The 25571-nt window shown below is 44.7% G+C and overlaps 1 protein-coding gene across 1 annotated transcript in view; it reads right to left on the reverse strand.

Moving 5' to 3' along the window:
• Positions 1-3428: 3428 nt before the first annotated feature.
• LOC124148361 (monocarboxylate transporter 10-like) overlaps positions 3429-25571 on the reverse strand; it is a 34933-nt gene continuing 12790 nt past the window's right edge. Inside the window, exons 3-6 of the mRNA XM_046519408.2 lie at positions 11552-12153; positions 10559-10925; positions 8698-8825; positions 3429-8113 (exon numbers count right to left, since the gene is read on the reverse strand). Coding sequence (XP_046375364.2) covers positions 7961-8113; positions 8698-8825; positions 10559-10925; positions 11552-12153 — 1250 coding nt within the window. The 3' untranslated portion in view covers positions 3429-7960. The remainder of the gene's footprint in view (positions 8114-8697; positions 8826-10558; positions 10926-11551; positions 12154-25571) is intronic.

Genomic DNA, 25571 nt, shown 5'->3' on the forward strand with positions numbered 1-25571 from the left:
CTCGCTGACTTGGTTGATGCATGTCATCGATCCCAATTGCGTGGATCGATGTTCATGATGTTATTCACAGGGTTGTCTTTTCCAGACTCGATTATTTACAGACCGCCGTCATAAGGCAGGATTATTACTGAGTTCGGCTTTAAACAATAAACAAAGAAACAAATTCTTATTGTTCAAGGTATTCTTTGTCGTCATCTGACGAAAGTTAATTCTGTAGGAGTGAGTGAGTTGGATTTAACGCCGCTTTTAACAGCATTCCAGTTATATCACGGCGTGTCAGCTTAATGTGGGAGGAAAGCCCGAAGTGATGCAGGTCTCAGACGTTTACCACTTCGGTGAAACCCACGAGCATGGGTATGGTGCTGACAAACCTAGAAACATAATCGGAGCGAACCGGGATTCGAACCCACAATCATAGGTTTCTGGCGTGCCCAAGGGACGCAACTCTGTATAGCGAATTGCGGCGCCTTAGACGTCTGGGCTCTCACGACCCCCTATCTCTGTAGGAAGTAATCAATATTCACTGAAAACCACAGTGCCGTTTCTGTTATGTTTGAAAGTTTATAAATGTCCATGTGACGCTGTTCTGAGACAATTCATCTTCCATCTTGTTTATGGCAACTCTGTCAGGCAATCGTCATCTCGACATCTAAGTGTCAGATTCCAGGTAAAATTCTGTCACGTGTAAGTACTTTTTGTGGCAGGGAAACTGTTGTAAATATGTTTGTGGTAACTGTCAGTGACGGCAGGTGATTGAACTACCAGTAAATAAAACCCGAGAAGATCCGGGGTAGAATAGGTCTTCAGCAACCCATGCTTACTGTAAAAGGCGACTATGCTTGTCGTAAGGGGCGAATAACGGGATTGGGTGATGAGGCACGCTGACTTGGTTGATGCATGCAATCGTATCCCAATTGCGTGAATCGATGCTCATGTTTCCAATCGCTGGATTGTGTGGCCCAGACTCGATTATTTACAGACCGCCATCATGTAGCTGGACTATTACTGAGTGCGGCGTTAAACAACAAACAAACAAACTGGTAAATAAATATCAAGTGGTGCAGCGAGTGGACATTGCCAGAATTGTATTGTACTATAATTAGAGTTATCTGCCCTTGGTTCGTACATGAACAGAGAGCCCTCTTTCAGGACATTCAACAGTAGATGGTGTGTAATATGTGCTAATTATTGTTTCACGGGACCTCTGATGTGCGTAGATCGATGCTCATGATATCAATCACTGGACTCTCAGGTCCAGACTCGATTATTTACAGACCGCCGTCATATAGCTGGACTATTGCTGAGTGCGGCGTTAAACAACAAACAAAATATTGTTATCACGGATTTGCAACCTTTTGAGTTGCGAATATTTAAGTTTGCTTCTCAGAACTTATCAAATCCGGCTGAAACACATTTAACGCTGTGTCTGTTTAAAGCAAAATGGATTTGGAGAAAGATGATCATCAGAGGTGTCCTCAAGTACACCTGGTTTAGTATACAGTTGTCTACCTGGAACTGATGCAACTGAACAGTTTAAGACCACTCCATTTATTTAATTGAATTAAGGAATTAAAAAAATGACTACATTACAAGAACATACGTAGTCTCAAGCTTTCGACCTTGGTTAACTGTAAATTTAGCCGCGCTAAATTGAATTTGGAACCGAACGCGCAGCTTGAGGTCATCTTCCCGAGGCAAGGGAGTTAACTGACTGATAACGAATTTGGCTGGAATTTCTGGGTTCGATCGTCGCGCCGCCAGTGGCTATTATGTCCCTTCTTACCCCAGCTATTGACCAGTCAGATTCCCCCTCGGATGTCACGTGAATTTGCTTTAAACAAAATGGCGGCGCCCTGCAGTCAAGACGATATGATCGATAATCAAAATATATGTTGTGATAAAACAGGTCTTACTTCGCGAAGTGCATCAAATCATGTGAGCACCTTGAAAAAAAACATGACAAGATTTGGAGAATATCTGTTGACGATATGTACTCGGTGCACATGCTTTGCAAATCCTGCAATCGACCGAAATCTGCACAACAGTTTACAAACCGGATGTTGATTTAGTTCCGCGATTTTGATTGGACTATGCATAGACTCGTTGGTCCAGCCAAAATGTAACTCCATAATACCAGCCTAGTTCGGCAAGGGTGGAAACTTGACTTTTATAGTCCGTTAACTCCCTTGCCTCGGGAAGATGGATATTTCAAATGTTAAATTTAGCGCTATATTTAAAACCCGCTCATTCACACCATTATATTGTGAAGGTAGTCAAAGCATAGGTTTGATTCTCAACTCAACAAACTCATGAAGACAATATTCCAGCTATATGACAGCTGTCTGTAAATAATCGAGTCTGGACAAGACAATTCAGTGATTGACATCATTAGCCTTGATCCACGCATTTGGGTGAGTGAGTATGGTTTTACGCCGCTTTTAGAAATATTCCAGCAATATCACGGCGGGGGACAGCAGAAATGGGCTTCACACATTGTACCCATGTCGGGAATCGAACCCGGGTCTTCGGCGTGACGAGCGAACGCCTTAACCACTAGGCTACCCGACCGCCCCGTTTATGCTTGAAACAACACTGCAGTGATGTGCTGGTCAATACAGCTTTTACCGGTACCGCAACATTGTGCTCTCGTTGTTGTTCAAGTCAGAACAAAATTATTTCATTAATTTGTGTTGTGGTTATTTTTCATCAATAGAAATGTTCAACAAACTGTTTCTACTTGTTTTGTTGATTCTTAATTCGTCATCATGTTGTGTGATGCGATGACGTCACCACTGGTAAAAAACCCAAAGTTACACCCGGGCGAACACCACAACGTTTCCACTGACCAATACGTTTTGAAAATCGCTAATTAACATTGAAATTACGAAATTCATTTCAGTGGATGATATAACTCTGTCCATTATGAAACACGTTTGTTTGTTTGTTTGTTTGTTTGTTTAACGTTGCACTCCCCAACCCCCTTTGGTAAACTGCGGCATGGTATCTCAGTGTGCTAGCACTAAAAATCGGCATCAGGCCGGACTAGTACAAGAGCGAACACACGCACGCACGCACGCACACACGCAAAATAAATACGTTTAAAGGTGGTACTTGTTGTTACCCTGTCTGGCGCTCGGCATTAAAGGGGTTAAACAAGGACTGGTCGGCTCGGAGTCAGTATACTGTGTCTGAGTGGGGTATTCATGTTAAACTGCGGCATGGTATCTCAGTGAGCTAGCACTATAATCGGCATCAGTCCGGACTAGTACAAGCAGCCACACACACACACACACACACGTACATGCGCGTCGCTATTTTAGTGCAGTAATTTTGGACGCGACGTTAAACCCCATTTCGCCTCACCTGGCACGTGGGATTCGGGAGACTCGGTGGTACGCGGAACAAAACAGTAACACCAAAATAATGTTGTACGTAAAACAATTTAAATAATTTATTGTTTCGATTTTTTTGCAGTAAATGAACTTCAAATCGTGCTCTTTTCTCAATGCTTTTGAGATTTGTGTTAAGCAGTATTCGGGATTCAGGGGGTTGGCAACATCAGCTATATAAGGCATCGACCATGACATCATGCGCATCAGTCTACGCAACTGAGATACGATGACATGCTTCAACCAAGTCAGCGAACCTGATCACCCTGTCCCGTTAGTCGCCTCTTACGACAAGCATAGTCGCCTTTTACAAGCATTGGTTGCTGAAGACCTATTCTACCACGGATCTTCACGGGTCTGTAATACACGTATTTAGCAACACGGCTACTGGTATACTCAATGTTATCAGTTACGAGAATACCATTTCATGACTTCAACAGTATTAGTATAACACATAGCGTCATTTACACTGCATTGACGTCACTTTGTGATGCGGTAACAATGAAACAATGGATGGCGTCATTAGCTCCCTGACAACAAGGCCGACATGTTGTTAGACAACAGAACAACAACCAATATTTTCGGTCGAATGTTAATATCATTGTGTATAACAGGAAATATTGATGTCATTGAGTATAACAGGAAATTTTGATGTAATTGTGCATAACAGGAAATATTAATGTCATTAGGTATAACAGGAAATATTAATGTCATTGTGTATAACAGGAAATATTAATGTCATTGTGTATAACAGGAAATATTAATGCCATTGTGTATGACAGGAAATATTAATGTCATTGAGTATAACAGGAAATATTAATGTCATTGTGTATAACAGGTAATATTGATGTCATTGTGTATAACAGGAAATATTGATGTCATTGTGTATAACAGGATATATTAATGTCATTGAGTATAACAGGATATATTAATGTCATTGAGTATAACAGGAAATATTGATGTCATTGAGTGTAACAGGAAATATTGATGTCATTGTGTATAACAGGAAATATTAATGCCATTGAGTATGACAGGAAATATTAATGTCATTGAGTATAACAGGAAATATTAATGTCATTGAGTATAACAGGAAAGATTAATGTAATTGTGTATACAAGAAAATATTAATGCCATTGAGAATGACAGGAAATATTAATGTAATTGTGTATGACAGGAAATATTAATGTCATTGAGTATAACAGGAAATATTGATGTCATTGAGTGTAACAGGACATATTTATGTCATTGAGTATAACAGGAATTATCGATGTCATTGAGTGTAACAGGAAATATTGATGTCATTGTGTATAACAGGAAATATTGATGTCACTGAGTGTAACAGGAAATATTGATGTCACTGAGTGTAACAGGAAATATTGATGTTACTGAGTGTAACAGGAAATATTGATGTCATTGTGTATAACAGGAAACATTAATGCCATTGAGTATGACAGGAAATATTAATGTCATTGAGTATAACAGGAAATATTAATGTTATTGAGCATAACAGGAAATATTAATGTTATTAAGTGTACAGGAATTATTGATGTCATTGAGTATAACAGAAAATATTGATGTCATTGAGTATAACAGGAAATATTGATGTCATTGAGTGTAACAGGAAATATTGATGTCACTGAGTGTAACAGGAAATATTGATGTCACTGAGTATAACAGGAAATATTAATGTTATTGAGTGTACAGGAAATATTAATGTTATTGAGTGTACAGGAAATATTGATGTCATTGAGTATAACAGGAAATATTGATGTCATTGAGTATAACAGGAAATATTAATGTCATTGATTATGACAGGAAATATTAGGACGTCATCTTCCGGACAAACACAGTTATGTGTCGGCCTTCTTTGAGTGAGAGGATATGGATAAAATCCGCTACTATCACGGCGGGGTCACCAGAAATAGGACTTCACACATTGTGTAGATGTTGGGAATCGAACCCGGCCCTTCGACATGACAAGCGAACGCATAAGTTTCTAGGCTACCCACTCACAGCAGGTATTCTGTGTATATGTATGGCTATGACGTTTTTTTCAGTGTACGCCATTACGTCGCTAGAGGGGTGTGCGCTCGTGTCCCTGTCCTTATCAATACGTAAAACTCCGTTAATCCGGAAGGTCGAGTTCCCGATGATTGTGTCCGTCTAACATAATTAAGCGGTTAATGAGTACTGTCACTTCATACACATGTATAATTTCCAGTGGGCGGAAAGTGGGCGGTAGGGATTCACGGGGTCTGCATAATTAAAGGTTCACTGTTCATATATTGCAGCACGCCAAACACTCGTAGGAAAGATACATTTAAACACTGCAGTGTCTTTAAGTTGTGAATCTATCTCTACACACACAACCATCTGTTGTCAGGGTCCAGGTCACACAAGCTGTGAAGCTCTCTCTACACACAACCATCTGTTGTCAGGGTCCAGGTCACACAAGTTGTAAAGCTCTCTCTACACACACACAACCATCTGTTGTCAGGGTCCAGGTCACACAAGTTGTGAAGCTCTCTCTACACACAACCATCTGTTTTCAGGGTCCAGGTCACACAAGTTGTAAAGCTCTCTCTACACACACACAGCCATCTGTTGTCAGGGTCCAGGTCACACAAGCTGTGAAGCTCTCTATACACACAACCGTCTGTTGTCAGGGTCTGGGTCACACAAGCTGTGAAGCTCTCTCTACACACAACCATCTGTTGTTAGGGTCCAGGGCACACGAGCTGTGAAGCTCTCTCTACACACAACAATCTGTTGTCAGGGTCCAGGTGACACTAGTTGTGAAGCTCTCTCTACACACAACCATCTGTTGTCAGGGTCCAGGTCACACAAGTTGTGAAGCTCTCTCTACACGCAACCGTCTGTTATCAGGGTCCAGGTGACACAAGTTGTGAAGCTCTCTCTACACGCAACCGTCTGTTATCAGGATCCAGGTCACACAAGTTGTGAAGCTCTCTCTACACACAACCATCTGTTGTCAGGGTCCAGGTCACACAAGTTGTGAAGCTCTCTCTACACACATCCGTCTGTTGTCAGGGTCCAGGACACACAAGTTGTGAAGCTCTCTCTACACACAACCATCTGTTCTCAGGGTCCAGGTGACACAAGTTATGAAGCTCTCTCTACACACATCCATCTGTTCTCAGGGTCCAGGTGACACAAGTTATGAAGCTCTCTCTACACACATCCATCTGTTGTCAGGGTCCAGGTGACACAAGTTATGAAGCTCTCTCTACACACATCCATCTGTTGTCAGGGTCCAGGTCACACACGTTGTGAAACTCTCTCTACACACAACCATCTGTTGTCAGGGTCCAGGTCACACAAGTTGTGAAGCTCTCTCTACACACAACCATCTGTTGTCAGGGTCCAGGTCACACAAGTTGTGAAGCTCTCTCTCTACACACACAACCATCTGTTGTCAGGGTCCAGGTCACACAAGTTGTGAAGCTCTCTCTACACACAACCATCTGTTGTCAGGGTCCAGGTCACACAAGTTGTGAAGCTCTCTCTCTACACACACAACCATCTGTTGTCAGGGTCCAGGTCACACAAGTTGTGAAGCTCTCTCTACACACAACCATCTGTTGTCAGGGTCCAGGTGACACAAGTTGTGAAGCTCTCTCTACACACAACCATCTGTTGTCAGGGTCCAGGTGACACAAGCTGTGAAGCTCTCTCTACACACAACCATCTGTTGTCAGGGTCCAGGTCACACAAGTTGTGAAGCTCTCTCTACACACAACCATCTGTTGTCAGGATCCAGGTGACACAAGTTGTGAAGCTCTCTCTACACACAACCATCTGTTGTCAGGGTCCAGGTCACACAAGTTGTGAAGCTCTCTCTACACACAACCATCTGTTGTCAGGGTCCAGGTCACACAAGTTGTGAAGCTCTCTCTACACACATCCGTCTGTTGTCAGGGTCCAGGACACACAAGTTGTGAAGCTCTCTCTACACACAACCATCTGTTCTCAGGGTCCAGGTGACACAAGTTATGAAGCTCTCTCTACACACATCCATCTGTTGTCAGGGTCCAGGTGACACAAGTTATGAAGCTCTCTCTACACACATCCATCTGTTGTCAGGGTCCAGGTCACACACGTTGTGAAACTCTCTCTACACACAACCATCTGTTGTCAGGGTCCAGGTGACACAAGTTGTGAAGCTCTCTCTACACACAACCGTCTGTTGTCAGGGTCCAGATCACACAAGTTGTGAAGCTCTCTCTACACACAACCATCTGTTGTCAGGGTGCAGGTCACACAAGTTGTGAAGCTCTCTCTACACGCACGCAACCATCTGTTGTCAGGGTCCAGGTGACACAAATTATGAAGTTCTCTTTAGTGTTGTCAGAGTCAAGGATCCAGAATCCAAAATCAATCAACTGCCAGAACTCATGGGAATTATGTTCATTACCGTCGCTTTCGTCCGAGGCAAGAACTTCGTGCCTTGAAGGATGTTTGTCCGGTGAACGTGTGAATGAAGGTTTTCTCTGTGTGTTCGCAGTATTGAAGTTAGCTTGGCTTGGGGTAACACCAATTAAAGTTGCAAGTTACAACCTAGTTTGAACACTGTCTGAGCCACACACACCTTCTCCGGTGAAGCCCTCGTTTACGCCGCCGCCATTGACGTGACCAGCATCCTCGTCACGTAACGTCGGACCAAGGCTGGTTGGCTGACTAGTGGGAGGCTTTGTTGGAGAGATCTGGAAAACAGAATGATATCATGATATGATTCTTATAAGTCACAAATTTAGATGCGGAGTTAGTGAGTGACCTGAACACGTTAGGCAGGCCTGAGCGGGCCCTGTTGTCATAGTTATAGTTGCAAAAGAAACAACAGCTGATCTTCTTTTCACTCAATCACATAACTATCTGATAAGGGGGGCAGACTATCAAGTCGTTTCTCGTACTACATGACCTAACCTCACTATAATACTAACTTTACTGGTTTCCTTAATCATTAATGCCTAATTTAAAATGTTGGTTATATTCAAGGAGGCACGGGTGGCCATGTCGTCTAGGGCGCCGCAATTCGCTGTTCAGAGTTGCGTCCCTTGGGCATGCCAGAAACCTGTGATTGTGGGTTCGAATCCCGGTTCACCTCGAGTATGTTTCAAGGTTTGTCAGCAGTGTATCATTGCTCCTGGGTTCAACAAATTGGTAAACGTCTGAAATCCGTACTCTCCAACCAGTTTACGTAAACATGTACTCCCAAACCAGTTTATGTAAATATGTATTCTCTAACCTGCTTGTTCAATCTTATACTTTGTAACCTGCTTATTGTTACCTTGTACACTCTAAGTTGCCTTTGAAATGGACTCTTCACCAGGAACATGAAGACCGAGGCCACCAGAGTTATAGCCCCTGTCATATAGAAGCCGGGGTTGTAGGAGTTGAGCTGGTCGTGCATGGCGCCTGGAGTAGAAATGTCCCTTGGTACCCATGTTTCATATATATAATATCAACAGCGACAATTTCACTGCACCAAATACAACACGTCCTGATGGTTGCTATGTACTAGACGCCATGGAGAAACCGTTGTGAGAGATTGTGTGTGTTATTTGTTTAACGCCGCTTAACTCAGCTATATTTCTATATGTAATCTGGACCAGACAATCCCGTGACTGATATCATGAGCATCGATCCACGCAATTGGGATATGATGACATGTATCAACCAAGTCAGCGACCCGGACCACCCGATCCCGTTAGTCACCTCTTACGACGAGCATAGTCACCTTTTACGGCAAGCATGGGTTCCTGAAGACCTTTTCTACCCCGGATCAGTTCAGAGAAAGACATGGGCACATCATATTTGTCGTAAGCGAGGAACAAAATAAATTTGGAGTGGTTTGGCATAGTTTGACTCATTGTGTGTCATTGTGAGTGAGTGAGTGAGTGAGTTTGGTTTTACGCCGCTTTTAGCAATATACCAGCAATATCACGGCGGGGGACACCAGAAATGGGCTTCACACAATGTACCCATGTCGGGATTCGAACCCGGGTCTTCGGCGTGAGTGTCACTGTACCCCGATGACGTGACGTCGCTGACGTTGAACCACCATTGTTTTGTCTGTCCCAGATTCGACTATTTACAAGCCGTCATGATATATCTGGGACCGGGATATACTAAGGGTGGCCCAGTGGGCTAAGGTTTTGAATCTTATATTCGACTCCATAATTGTCCTTGAGTTTTGTCTGCATGTCTCACAAACTGTTAAGGGGCGGTCGGGTAGCCCAGTGGTTAAAGCGTTCGCTCGTCACGCAGAAGACCCGGGTTCGATTCCCGACATGGGTACAATGTGTGAAGCCCATTTCTGGTGTCCCCCGCCGTGATATTGCTGGAATATTGCTAAAAGCGGCGTAAAACCGTACTCACTCACTCACAAACTGATAAACGGCGGTATTAGTTGAAATGAAGCGGAAACGCCTTGATATTAGTGAAAAAGTTTTCCTACACACTCACTCACTTATTGATAAAAACGTATATCGAAAACCCATAACATATAGACACCAACCTTTCTGCAGTTATTTTCTGTCTCAACCATTCGATTAGATGCAGACTTCATCAGACAAGAAATACTTACTTTTTTATGGAAATTGTGAGGTGAGGTGAAATGGGGTTAAACGTCGCGTCCAAGATTATTGCACTTACATAGCGACGTGCATGTACGTGTGTATGTTTGTGTGGCTGCTTTTACTAGTCCGGACTGATGCCGATTTATAGTGCTAGCCCACTGAGCTACCATGCCGCAGTTTAACATGAATACCCGACTCAGACACAGTATACTGACTCCGAGACGACCAGTCCTTGTTTTAGCCCCTTAATGCCGAGCGCCAGACAGGGTAACAACAAGTACCATCTTTTAACGTCTTTTGGTATGACGCAGCCGGGATCGAACCCTGGACCTTCCGCTCTCCGGGCGGACGCTCTACCACTAGACCACGGAGGCGGTACTACCGGAAGGACATGACATGCTAAACCTTTTTGCGAACACTTGGTGTGAATACTGATTTTCAGTGGTCTGTTCATACAGTTTCCACAGCTATTTTGCCCTTTATGACAAATGGAGTCTGTTTTGGTCGATAATCAAGACTGGTTGTGACGTTTTATGTATATTTTCCTTGACGTAACAAGAGTAGCTGTACCTGTAATAACGGGTGCTGACAGGAATGTCGGTATAGAGAGGAGGGAGGAAAATCCAATAGCCTGTGACGCATTTCCGGCCCCGACCAGCTCAATGGCGTTTGGTCCAAACAACACCATTATGACAGCGTCCGCAATTCCAAGACCCACGGCGATTACAATGAACCCTGGGAACGTGTGGCTGAATGGAATGCAGATGACGATGACGCCATAGACAAATAACGCCCCCTGCTGGAGATATATCCTGTATTGCCTTAACAAGTCCGATAACTTCCCCACCGCGAGTTTGCACACCCCCGACACGGCGGCCATGACAGTTATGAGAATACTGGCATGGGTACCCGGTAGAATGTGGGCCACATGGTTGACCTGCAACATTGAATAGGAGTTAATATATTTCCTACTTTTGTCAAAGCAATTGCTCGATGTCCAAGGCGACACATTTTACTCTACAGAGTCTTTGTCGGTCTTTGTCCGTTGGTCTTGGGTTCTGATTCAAGATTCGACCCGATTGGCAAATGATCTCGACCTTTTCGAATTACGACACATTTAGAATTTATATATTGTAAAGGGTCTTGTAAAGTGACAAATTATGGAATGTCTTATATGTCTAATGTCTTATACTCGTTCATATGAGAAAACATCAAACGATTTCGAAAGTTCTGCTAATGAAAAAAATATGCAGATCATCACGGACACAAAGAGTCCTGACCGTAATGAGTGCTTTAATCAAACAAACAAATCTAAAAACAAACACGTTCAAAGTTTCATTGAAATAACAGTACAGTAAACTACGGTTATAACGAACACGCTTATAACGAACTGACGGATATAACGAACTAACCTTTTAGTCCCGACTATTTGCTGTAGTTATGCTGTATATATGCTTATAACGAACTACGGTTATAACGAACTAAAAATAGTAGTCTCTTTGAGTTCGACCATAAAATATTTTTGGTCTCTTGAGTTGATAATCTGCTACTCCATCAACTCACCATGTGGAAGTACGGCTCCAGGTAACCAAACCGACTCACGGACAAAACAACGCACCACGTGACGAACTGTCTGTTCTTCCAAACACGTCCGTTCAAGACCTTCCAAGACATGAAGCTAAAACACCTCTTCACGTGACTTGTGTTTCCACGAGTACTGCCGTGACTTGAATATTCTCGCGTGATCAGAGGTTTCCACGCAAGTGTACAAAAGGTCAAGGTCACTCCAAGGCCGGCATAGCATATCAAGGTCACCTTGAGTCCGAAGTAGCCCAGGATGTAGGGCAGGGCGAAGGACATGGCCACGGTGAAGGCGGACGCGCCAAAGGTGACTATACCGTTCACAAGGCCAAGGTTGTTTTTGAAATAATGGCCTGTTATTGCCACCATCGGGGAGAAGACCAGGCCGAAGCCGCTGCCGAGGATGACCCCGTAGGTGAGGTAGAGTAGTTCCAACTTCGTCACGAAGGCGCTGGAGAGAAACCCCGCCACGCACAGAACACCGCCAATCAGAGCCGTGTGACGTAATCCGATGACGTCACATAGTATGCCCGACACGCAGCACATGAGAAACATGACGCCGTTCATGCACGAACCGATGAAAGCTGCAAAGAGAGATGTCACACATTATTAAACGTTGTTGTCACAGAAGACCTAACCTCTGCCGACCTTACATACGTTTTGTAATTACTTGGTTATACGTAAGCGAGTAGGGTTTGTTTTTTTTACGTCGATTTCGGCAGTATTTCAGTTTTATCATAGCGTGTCAGTTTGATGTAGGTAGACAGCCGGAAGTGATGCAGGTCTCAGAAGTTTGGAATTTTGGTGAAATCCACGGGTATGGTGCTGACAAACCTAGAAACATGATCAGAGCGAATCTGGATCCCTGAGATATCGTATTTCGTACAATGTCAACGTTGTTTATCTCACTAGAACATGTCGCGATAAAGAACATAGCCACACGAGAGGCATTGTGATAAGTTCATGCAGATCTCATCTATGTGCAGAGGACTGATACTCGATCAGGGCCCACGAACATGCAAAGAACCAGAAACAATGCGCTATAAAGACCTCCTCGCGACGATATAGCGCGCGTCCACACAAGAATCCGTGTACCACGCGATATAAATACCACGTGCGTTCGAAGTATGAAACCATGGTTACCACATTTCTGGTAACAAGGGTGACCAGATTCAACCTAAGTTGACCAGTGGTAATCAAGCATAACCGAGGGTAATACCCGAAATACAAAGCATAAAATGAAATGTTAGAAAAAACAAAATGCTTGTACTAGTCCGGACTGGTGCCGATTTATAGTGCTAGCTCACTGAGATACCATGCCGCAGTTTAACATGAATACCCCACTCAGACAAAGTATACTGACTCCGAGCCGAGCAGTCCTTGTTTTAGCCCCTTAATGCCGAGCGCCAGACAGGGTAACAACAAGTACCATCTTTTAACGTATTTTGGTATGACGCGGTATCATCATTGTTGCATTATTGATTCTAAAGAATTAATGTTAACAATCAAAAGATCCAATTAACATTTTCCCTCACACATATCAGAACTACTTACATACTATCAATATCTGGTTGATTATATTCATTTAAAAAATTATACATGTTTGAATCTAAAAATGAAAGGCATGGGTAACCTAGGTCAACCGAAGTAGGTCATAAATCAGTTAACATGAGTTAACATTGGGCAACCTCAGTTAACATTGTTTAGAGTGAGTGAGTATGCCGCTGTTAACAATATTCCAGCAATATCACGCCGGGGGACACCTGAAATGGGCTTCACCTATAGTACCAATGTGGGGAATCGAACCCGGGCCCTGGGCGTGACAAACGAACGCTTAACCACTAGGCTACCCCACGGACCCACTTGGTTTTGAAATCGGACGCAGGTACTGGTGAAAGTGACAAAAACGATCCTAGGGGCCTGATCCCCAAATCCAACTAGGTCCAATGACCGAGGTATTTCTTAAAGGTCAACTTGGACGCACGACTGGCGACGTCAGTGACGTCAGTGACGCCATTCCCTATACAGTCAGCCTGCAATAGTATTGTAGTTACATGTATAAAGTGGCCGTATCTTGTTGATTTCTATATATCATTCTGTTGGGTTCTTGGGGTCGTGTGAAGATGGGCAAGGGTACAGTGCCTCTCGTTTGGTTTTACGCCGCTTTTAGCAATATTCCAGCAATATCACGGCGGGGGACACCAGAAATGGGCTTCACACATTGTACCCATGTCAGAAATCGAACCCGGGTCGTCGGCGTGGCGAGCGAACGCTTTAACCACTAGGCTACCCGATCGCGCCCTGATACTGCTTGAATATTGATTAAAGCCTCGTAAAAAATACTCACTCACTTACTCACTACTTTTGATTCCCACATGGGACCAATATGTGAAGCCCATTTCTGGAATAGTGATATTTGCGGCGTAAAACCATACTCACTCACTCACCGTGACGCGGGGTAATCTGAGTGAATATATACAGGACGTTGATGGTGAAACTGATATGTTTGTGTGAGTGAATGATGTCTATCATCACAGTCAGCAATATTCCAGCTGTAAGTATTTAAGCCTGAATCTGGCAAACCAATAACTCCAAATATGCGCAACGAACTCCTTCATCGAAGCGCGGTAACATGCGTGAGTGAGTTGGGTTTAACGCCGTTTTTAACATTATTCCAGTTATATCACGGCGTGTCAGCTTGATGTGGGAGGAAAGCCCGAAGTGATGCAGGTCTCAGACGTTTACCAGTTCGGTGGAACCCTCGAGCACGGGTATGGTGCTGATAAACCTAGAAACATAATCAGGGCGAACCGGGATTCGAACCCACAATCATAGTTTTCTGGCGTGCCCAAGGGACGCAACTCTGCACAGTGAATCGCGGCGCCTTAGGCGACTGGGCCACCCGTGCCCCCTCAAAGGATGTGTGCAGAAAACAGGATAGAAATCTACAAAGAGAATGTATTTCAAGTTTTGAGAGAGGTAGCTATTTGGTGCTTTACTTAGGAGATAAACATACTGTGTTTTCTGCGCGTTCGGTTCCAAATTCAATTTAGCGTGGTTAAATCTACAGGTAACCTAGCTCTACATTGAAAACACAGTATGTTTATCTCCATTCTACCATGACTAAATAAAACGCGAACTCTTTGGTGTTAGCAAATATACTGAGTGAAGCGGCATGGGTTCAGTTCAGTGTTTTGAGTGGATTATCGATCTGAATTACGGAATCACCGAACAAAATATGGTGCTGTATATACTCAAGCAGTTTGTTTACACCGTAATACTTCACTCGAATATATGACAGGCATTGAAAGCATATAAGCACGGCAACTTGGTAAGCTAACATGAGGTGGGCATCCCTAAAGAAAACAAAGCAAGCTTTGCAAGGCTTTCGCTCTATATCGCGCATCATCATTATGACGTCATATCGCTCATTGTGACACAAAAAATATGACGTCACAGTCGTATATAGAAAAGCGCCAAAATTCCAAGCTCTCTGTTGTCTCCAAAACGTAAATACATTCCCTTTGTTAATTTCTGTCGTGTTTTTCTGCACGTAATGTATTGCCACACATCCTTTGAATATTGTAGTAACCGCATCTGTGCATTTCGTAACCTGTAATTGTAGATATAATTATTTAAATATGCCTAGCGACAATGACTGAAAATAGTACTATTCTGTGAATATTAGCTTCCGCGGTGATGCGGCCGTCAAACCAGCTGTTTCAATCAGAGGGGGTTTATTGTGATTTAATAGCCTCTGATTGACCAATCAAAATCGAGTAAATTCCAAATTCATGGTAGAATATATATTACTGTGACGTCATATCTTTGTGTCACAATGAGCGATATGACGTCATAATGGTGACGTGCGGCTTAGAACGAAATCTTTGCAAGGCTTGCTTAGTTTTCTAAGGGGTGCCCACCTCATGTTAGCTGACGAAGTTGCCGCGCTACATGCTTTGAGTGCCTGACATAAGTTCTAGTGATGTATTACGGTGTGAACAAACTGCGTGAGCATATACAGCGCCATATTTTAGTTACCGCCTGTTGTCGGGCATTCCGTAAACTCTGATCAACCTCCCACTCAAAACACTGAACTCAACGGTTATCTCCCAAAACCCCTACATCCCAGTTCCCCTACAATTAGTTAAAACAACACGCGGCATTTACCTGTCTGGCATTATGAACTCACCTAAAGGAGAGATTAAGGTCTGGAGTAGAGGTAGTAGAAATAAAAGGGGTAGAGCTTTAGGGGATTGGGGGACTTAAAGGAAAGTTAAAAAGAATAAAATAATGTAAGTGTAATGAAAGATGCCTGTATGATGAGAAGACAATTTTTAGAAATTACAAAAATAACAATAGGAAGAAACAAATATTACACTGAGAAACTGAGATGAGACGATTTACAGTTGAGATGAAACATGAACATTTTGTTATAATGTATTATGAATTTTGAAAAATGAACATTTTATTATGAATTTTGAATAATATCGTAATCGTAATTAAATATTTATCTCAATCTATTAGAGTTTCTTGGGTTGTTCCATTGTATGAAATAGGTAACAGACTAGGGATTAGCAGTGCCATGGACCGTGAACTTTGTTGTCTTAAGCTGTAGGGGAAATGGGATGTAGGGGTTTTGGGAGGTTACCAACTCAACCCATGCCGCTTCACTCAGTATATTTACTAACGCCAAAGTGTTCGCCGTTAATTTAGTCATGGTAGAATGGAGATAATCCTACCGTGTTTTCAATGTAGAGAGAGGTTACCTGTACATTTAACCGCGCTAAACTTAATTTGCAACCGAGCGCGCAACTTGAGATTTCAAATATTAAATTTAGAACTACATTTAAGCACAGTATGTTTATCTCATAATTAGGTTTAATTTTGACGATATGTTAATACCTTTGATTATGAAGGGGAAACATGTTTTTTTGTGCAAAACTGCATGCAAACTGACAACAATCTATGCCAAATTGTGCTCGATTACACAATGCGAAATTATGCTCGATTACACAGCCTACGGCTGTGTCTGGATGTTCGGGTCAGGAGATTGCACAGTTTAAGTTTTAAGTCTGTAATTGCTGGCTGTGTACAAAACCCATCTCCTCAGTCGTACCCTCCGGTACAAACATGGGGCTGTCGTGTTAGTGCATATATAGAACCCCCTGCTACTCTGTTACCATGCCCCCCTCTCTCTCTCCACCCTCTCTCTCTCCGCCCTCTCTCTCTCCACCCTCTCTCTCTCCGCCCTCTCTCTCTCAACCCTCTCTCTCTCCGCCCTCTCTCTCTCTCAACCCTCTCTCTCTCCGCCCTCTCTCTCTCCACCCTCTCTCTCTCTGTGCCCCCCCTCTCTCTCTCCACCCTCTCTCTCTCCGCCCTATCTCTCTCTCTCCGTCCTCTCTCTCACCACCCTCTCTCTCTCCGCCCTATCTCTCTCTCTCCGCCCTCTCTCTCTCTCAACCCTCTCTCTCTCCGCCCTCTCTCTCTCCACCCTCTCTCTCTCTGTGCCCCCCTCTCTCCCTCCACCCTCTCTCTCTCCGCCCTATCTCTCTCTCTCCGTCCTCTCTCTCACCACCCTCTCTCCCTCCACCCTCTCTCTCTCTCCACCCTCTCTCTCTCTCCACCCTATCTCTCTCTCCGCCCTCTCTCTCCACCCTCTCTCTCTCCGCCCTCTCTCTCACCACCCTCTCTCTCTCTCCACCCTCTCTCTCTCTCCACCCTATCTCTCTCTCTCCGCCCTCTCTCTCCACCCTCTCTCTCTCCGCCCTCTCTCTCACCACCCTCTCTCTCTCTCCGCCCTCTCTCTCTCCACCCTCTCTCTCCACCCTCTCTCTCTATCCACCCTCTCTCTCCCCGCCTTTTCTCTCTCTCTCCGCCCTCTCTCTCTCCGCCCTCTCTCTCTCCGCCCTCTCCCTGTCTCACCGCACTCCAAGAGTGGGCGCGTCTCTTCCCCCCTCTCTCTCTCCACCCTCTCTGTCTCTCCACCCTCTCTCTCTCTGTGCCCCCCCCTTCTCTCTCTCTCCACCCTCTCTCTCCGCCCTATCTCTCTCTCTCCGTCCTCTCTCTCACCACCCTCTCTCCCTCCACCCTCTCTCTCTCTCCACCCTCTCTCTCCCTCCACCCTATCTCTCTCTCCGCCCTCTCTCTCCACCCTCTCTCTCTCCGCCCTCTCTCTCACCACCCTCTCTCTCTCCGCCCTCTCTCTCCACCCTCTCTCTCCACACTCTCTCTCTATCCACCCTCTCTCTCCCCGCCTTTTTTCTCTCTCTCCGCCCTCTCTCTCTCCACCCTCTCTCTCTCCGCCCTCTCTCTCTCCGCCCTCTCCCTGTCTCACCGCACTCCAACAGTGGGCGCGTCTCTTCCCCCTCTCTCTCTCTCAAACCTCTCTGTCTCTCCGCCCTCTCCCTGTCTCTCCGCACTCCAAGAGTGTGCGCCACCCCCACCCCATCCGCTGTCCCCTCCTCCCTCTTTCATATTGACAAACAGTAAACTACGTTTATAACGAACACGTTTATAACAAACTGGCGGATATAACGAACTATCTTCATGGTCCCGGCCATTTGCTGTATATATGCTGTATATATGCTGTGTATAGGCTTATAACAAAATAAGGTTATAACAAACTCAAAATGGTGGTCCCTTTGGAGTTCGTTATATATATCCGTAGTTTACTGTGCTTTTATTCAACAATTAGTAATTTGAGGTCTTTTATTTGCTCCCATTCATCAAAATCGTAAACACAAAATTAGTAAAAATATCCCCACAATGATTTGCTCAAATCATGTCCCAATATTTATGTATGAATGTGAGTTGAAAAACTAGCTCATTTATGAATCACTTGCACCTGATGGGACATTAACAATAAATCGGCCGTTAAAGCTGCTCAACTTAAATCCCGGCCGGAGGGGGCGTCTTTCATGTTGATCCAGACGCTCCTCGAGGGATACATCTTTCCCAAAGCTGCACAATAAATACTTCACGCACAGATATTGTCTTTTGATAGCAAGTATTTTACAGTTTTCGAAACCTTATGGGAAAACAAAAAAAACTTTTAAACAGTCACTATGAGTGAGTGAGTGAGTGAATATGATTTAAGGCCGCTTTTAGAAATATTCCAGCAATATCACGGCGGGGGACACCAGAAATGGGCTTCACACATTGTACCCATGTCGGGAATCGAACCCGGGTATTCTGCGTGACGAGCGAACGCTTTAACCACTAGGCTACCCGACCGCCCAGTCACTAAGATGATGATGATGCTACTGCTGCTGGTGATGATGATGATGATGATGATGATGATGATGATGATGTTGGACATGATGCTGCTGCTGCTGCTGATGATGATGATGATGATGAACATGATGAACATGATGATGATGATAAATACTCCCCAGGGAGCTGAAAAATCAAGCGAACGCGGGTAGTGGAACAACCCTGGTAAGGCATGTGCGTATGTGAGCATGTCCCTTAAATAACATTTATTACGTTAAGTATTCTTTCTTTGAAACATGTACTCTGTTGATAAAGTAGTTCATGACATAATAAAAAAAAAGATCCTCCCGCACGCACGCACCCGCGCACGCACGCACACAATCACGCAAGCACGTCGCTACATATGTGCAATAATCTTGAACGCGACGTCAATCCCATTTCACCTCACCTCCTCAACCCACGAACGTTTAATTTAGTCCATGACTGATCTAGCCAAAGGCTTCCCTGAGTTCGAAGAGAAAGGTCTCGAGCGACTTCTGAAAGTTTTTAAAGATTTACCGTTTATCGGATTTCTTGTGGCAAATTATTACTCAGCAATGGGCCAGCATGTTAAAATGACCCATCGCCATATGTTTTGGTACGAGACTTTGGCACCACTAGCAGAACGTGCTGGCTTGTATGGTACTAGGGGGGTCATGCACGGGTGACCCTGTCGTCTAAGGCGCCGCGATTCGACGTGCAGAGTTGCGTCCCTTGGGCACGCCAGAAACCAGTGATTGTGGGTTCGAATCCCGGTTCGCCCCGATTATGTTTCTAGGTTCGTCAGAACCATACCCGTGCTCGTGGGTTTCACCGAAGTGGTAAACGTCTGAGACCTGCATCACTTCGGGCTTTACTCCCACATTAAGCTGACACGCCGCGATATAACTGGAATAATGTTAAAAGCGGCGTTAAAACCCAACTCACTCACTCACTTGTATGGTACTATCAGTTCCTGTAAGTATGCAGGGGCCAAACCATGCCTTGTCTTTTAGAGCAATGTGAGTAGTCTAATTGAACTCTTTCTTGACATGATACCAGTAAACGCTCACTGATTTACTGATTTACTGGCAGAAAAGCTAAAATGACAAAATGGCGAGTCACGTGAGCGAGATTTAGACGTTAGGGCAGGTCGTCGTGTGGCCATCAGCCTCAGTGCAGCACGCAATCAATCAAGTATACTTAACTTCAAATTATAGATAAAAGTGCCGGAAACCAAACTAATCAGCGTGTCACGGCTTTAGTCATCGCCCCAACTCGGACTGTTCCTGCGTGAGGTCAGTAACCTCGGTTGAAGAAACGAAAGACCTCGGTCCTTCAGACAGGTGGGTTTCCTCGAGTCTTCGAGTTTAAAATAAGGCGATGACGATCGCGGGATCAATAACCTCGTTTTAAGAAACGAAAGACCTCGGTCCTTCAATTCAGACAGGTGGGTTTCCTCAAGTCTTCGAGTTTAAAATAAGGCGATGACGATCGCGGGATCAGTAACCTCGTTTTAAGAAACGAAAGACCTGTCCTTTAGACACGTGGGTTTCCTCAAGTCTTCGAGTTTAAAATAAGGCGATGACGATGGCGGGATCAATAACCTCGTTTTAAGAAACGAAAGACCTCGGTCCTTCAATTCAGACAGGTGGGTTTCCTCAAGTCTTCGAGTTTAAAATAAGGCGATGACGATCGCGGGATCAATAACCTCGTTTTAAGAAACGAAAGACCTCGTTCCTTTAGACAGTTGGGTTTCCTCAAGTCTTCGAGTTTAAAATAAGGCGCTGACGATCGCGGGGTCAGTAACCTGGGTTGAAGAAACAAATGACCTCGGTCCTTTAGACAGGTGGGTTTCCTCAAGTCTTCGAGTTTAAAATAATGATGATGATCGCGGGGTCAGTAACCTGGGTTGAAGAAACAAATGACCTCGGTCCTTCAGACAGGTGGGTTTCCTCAAGTCTTCGAGTTTAAAATAAAGCGATGACGATCGCGGGGTCAGTAACCTCGTTTTAAGAAACGAAAGACCTCGTTCCTTTAGACAGGTGGGTTTCCTCAAGTCTTCGAGTTTAAAATAAGGCGATGACGATCGCGGGGTCAGTAACCTGGGTTGAAGAAACAAATGACCTCGGTCCTTCAGACAGGTGGGTTTCCTCAAGTCTTCGAGTTTAAAATAAAGCGATGACGATCGCGGGGTCAGTAACCTCGTTTTAAGAAACGAAAGACCTCGTTCCTTTAGACAGGTGGGTTTCCTCAAGTCTTCGAGTTTAAAATAAGGCGATGACGATCGCGGGGTCAGTAACCTGGGTTGAAGAAACGAAAGACCTCGGTCCTTCAGACAGGTGGGTTTCCTCAAGTCTTCGCGTTTAAAATAAGGCGATGACGATCGCGGGATCAATAACCTCGTTTTAAGAAACGAAAGACGTCGGTCCTTCAATTCAGACAGGTGGGTTTCCTCAAGTCTTCGAGTTTAAAATAAGGCGATGACGATCGCGGGATCAGTAACCTCGTTTTAAGAAACGAAAGACCTCGTTCCTTTAGACAGTTGGGTTTCCTCAAGTCTTCGAGTTTAAAATAAGGCGATGACGATCGCGGGGTCAGTAACTTGGGTCGAAGAAACGAATGACCTCGGTCCTTTAGTCAGGTGGGTTTCCTCAAGTCTTCGAGTTTAAAATAAGGCGATGACGATGGCGGGGTCATTAAACTCGTTTGAAAAAACGAAAGACCTCTGCCCTTTAGACAGGTGGGTTTCCTCAAGTCTTCGAGTTTAAAATAAAGCGATGACGATCGCGGGGTCATTAAACTCGTTTGAAAAAACGAAAGACCTCTGCCCTTTAGACAGGTGGGTTTCCTCAAGTCTTCGAGTTTAAAATAAGGCGATGACGATCGCGGGGTCAGTAGCCTGGGTTGAAGAAACGAAAGACCCCGTTCCTTCAGACAGGTGGGTTTCCTCAAGTCTTCGAGTTTAAGATAAGGCGATGACGATCGCGGGGTCAGTAGCCTGGGTTGAAGAAAAAAAGACCTCGTTCCTTCAGACAGGTGGGTTTCCTCAAGTCTTCGAGTTTAAAATAAGGCGATGACGATGGCGGGGTCATTAAACTCGTTTGAAAAAACGAAAGACCTCTGCCCTTTAGACAGGTGGGTTTCCTCAAGTCTTCGAGTTTAAAATAAGGCGATGACGATCGCGGGGTCAGTAGCCTGGGTTAAAGAAACGAAAGACCTCGGTCCTTCAGACAGGTGGGTTTCCTCAAGTCTTCGAGTTTAAAATAAGGCGATGACGATGGCGGGGTCATTAAACTCGTTTGAAAAAACGAAAGACCTCTGCCCTTTAGACAGGTGGGTTTCCTCAAGTCTTCGAGTTTAAAATAAGGCGATGACGATCGCGGGGTCAGTAGCCTGGGTTGAAGAAACGAAAGACCTCGTTCCTTCAGACAGGTGGGTTTCCTCAAGTCTTCGAGTTTAAAATAAGGCGATGACGATGGCGGGGTCATTAAACTCGTTTGAAAAAACGAAAGACCTCTGCCCTTTAGACAGGTGGGTTTCCTCAAGTCTTCGAGTTTAAAATAAGGCGATGACGATCGCGGGGTCAGTAGCCTGGGTTGAAGAAACGAAAGACCTCGTTCCTTCAGACAGGTGGGTTTCCTCAAGTCTTCGAGTTTAAAATAAGGCGATGACGATCGCGGGGTCATTAAACTCGTTTGAAAAAACGAAAGACCTCTGCCCTTTAGACAGGTGGGTTTCCTCAAGTCTTCGAGTTTAAAATAAGGCGATGACGATCGCGGGGTCAGTAGCCTGGGTTGAAGAAACGAAAGACCTCGTTCCTTCAGACAGGTGGGTTTCCTCAAGTCTTCGAGTTTAAGATAAGGCGATGACGATCGCGGGGTCAGTAGCCTGGGTTGAAGAAAAAAAGACCTCGTTCCTTCAGACAGGTGGGTTTCCTCAAGTCTTCGAGTTTAAAATAAGGCGACGATGATCTACCCCGGGGGATTCCGGGTTAGAATAGGCCCCAGGCTGGGTTTGATGTTCGTAAGGGGCGACTAAATGGATCGAGTGGTCTGGCTCCGTGACTTGGCGATAGCGTGTCAAGGTTTTGTTCGTTTTTTATATTGTTTAACGCCGCACTCAGCAATATTCCAGCTATATGATGGCGGTCTGTAAATAATCGAGTCGGACCAGACAATCCAGTGATTGATATCATGAGCATCGATCCACGCAATTGGGATCGATGACATGCATCAACCAAGTCAGCGAGTCTGACCACCCGATCCCGTTAGACGCCTCTTACGACAAGCATAGTCGAAATATGTTTCACGCAGCCATAAACATAACTCAATAATATATAGATTGATCGCGTAGGAACGGGATGTACGTGTGGGGAGTCGACACCGGGTGTTCAGCGTGTCGAGAGAACGATGTAACCACTAGGCCACCCGGTGTTTGGGGAATTACAACGTTGACTGACTGTGGTGCAGAACTGTTCACAGGTGGTACACGTGGCTTCCGGTACACTGAAGAATGGAAGGACACCGGTGGCCCTCTTTGAGTGAGAGTGAGTGAGTTGGGTTTAACGCCGCTTTTAACAATACTCCAGTTATATCGCGGCGTGTCAGCTTAATGTGGGAGGAAAATCCGAAGTGATGCAGGTCTCAGACGTTTAACACTTCGGTGAAACCCACGAGCACGGTTATGGTGCTGACAAACCTAGAAACATAAACGGGGCGAACCGGGATTCGAACCCACGATCATAGGTTTCTGGTGTGCCCAATGGACGCAACTCTGCACAGCGAATCGCGGCGCCTTAGACGACTGGGCCACCTGTGCCGAACCAAGAATATCATGCATGTCACCACACGATGTTGTTTGTCGTGCTTCGTGGAGGCAATGGTGTGAGCCGCAGTTTGTAGTGCAGACATGCGCCCGTAAGGCGCGTCAGCATCCGATGAAGGTTCGATTTCGTGGGATCGAATTCCAGATGCTTGCAAATCTCAAACATGCGTCATGGCATAATGCGAGTTGCCCATCCTTTCGAAATTTAAAGCGTGATCAGCAAACAATAACACCAAGACATTGTTTTTTTTATAGTTATTGTACTTTACTCGCTTATATGACAGGAATTGAATTTGTTGAGCACAACTGTGCATAAATAAAGTAAGGCAACATGAAGTGAGCACCCCTAACAAAAATAAAGCAAGCATCGCAAGGTTCAGTTCAGCACCGCGCGTGACTATTATGACGTCCCACCGCTTATTATGACGTCAAAAATGACGTTATCGGCTACATAAAGGCGCCAAATCACAAGCTCTCTGTTTCCCTAAACCATGAAATACTCTTCTATTGGGGGGCACGGGTGGCCCAGTCGTCTAAGGCGCTGCGATTCGCTGTGCAGAGTTGCGTCCCTTGGGCACGCCAGAAACCTATGATTGTGGGTTCGAATCCCGGTTCGCCCTGATTATGTTTCTAGGTTTGTCAGCACCATACCCGTGCTCGTGGGTTTCACCGAAGTGGTAAACGTCTGAGACCTGCATCACTTCAGGCTTTCCTCCCACACGAAGCTGACACGCCGCGATATAACTGGAATACTGTTAAAAGCGGCGTTAAACCCAACTCACTCACTCTATTTGCGTGACACCCGACTCACTCACTCACTCACAGCAACACCTAACCCCGGTGTGTCGTTCTTGACAGTTTCCCACATCCATCTACTATTAATCCTGTCACGTGCGACCCACGTTACCCTGTGCCATTAACGTCACAACAAAAGCCGAAACCATTCGTCACGTTGGACAAGCTCAGCAAATCTCTTCCAGGGGGACATTTTTATTTCAAATTAGCATATATAATCCTGGAGACAGACGCTCTCGTCAGATGACAGGCGCCATTGTTCCCACATACCAGTGTCGAAATAGGTGCAGGCATAAAAATGTCGAAGCATTTCTTGTGAGAATGTTGACGTGACGTCGTGTAACCATGGAGCTGTCGTCGTTAACTGCATGATCCCTTGTAGTGCAGGTCACTTCAACCTCAATGTTTTCTGGCAAGTGTTTTTTTAAATTTTGTTTTGAATAAATTTTGTTTTCGCTTGTAATCTGGGGTTTGTTCGTGGCCTCGAGTAAGCCTAGTGGTTAAAAGGTTTGCTGGACACGTCAAGGAGGCAGCTTTGAATCCCCACTAAATTGGTCAAATGAATTTGGAAGGACTGAAATATTTGGAGTGTTTTGAATTATTTCCCTTTTCTTCAGAGTATGGTTCATTATTTCTCCATGTTTCAGAGTATTATAGGGGCGGTCGGGTAGCCAAGTGGTTAAAGCGTTCGCTCGTCACGCCGAAGACCCAGGTTCGATTCCCGACATGGGTACAATGCGTGAAGCCCATTTCTGGTGTCCCCCGCGGTGATATTGCTGGAATATTGCTAAAAGCGGCGTAAAACCAAACTCACTCACTCACTCTTTCACAAGCGGCAGACGTAAAACAATATTCATTAACTTACTAAGTCAAAACGCTTTATACAGCTTTTTTCGAAATGATATCAAGTCCTTCATTTCACACGTGTCGGGGTCGACTGACACGAATTTGACGTCATTTTATTCGTTTGTCATTAAATAGTCCCGACATCCCCCGCCGTGATATTGCTGGAATATTGCTAAAAGCGGCGTAAAGCCAAAACTCACTCACTCACTCATAGTATTATATTTTACTGAAGCCAGCACATATTCATTTTATTCAATTTCACATTATCGATAATTCTTTTACATGACGTCATTTCTGGATG

Source organism: Haliotis rufescens, unplaced genomic scaffold (genome assembly GCF_023055435.1).
Source record: "Haliotis rufescens isolate VD_foot unplaced genomic scaffold, xgHalRufe1.0.p SCAF_126, whole genome shotgun sequence".
NCBI classification, from domain to species: domain Eukaryota; kingdom Metazoa; phylum Mollusca; class Gastropoda; order Lepetellida; family Haliotidae; genus Haliotis; species Haliotis rufescens.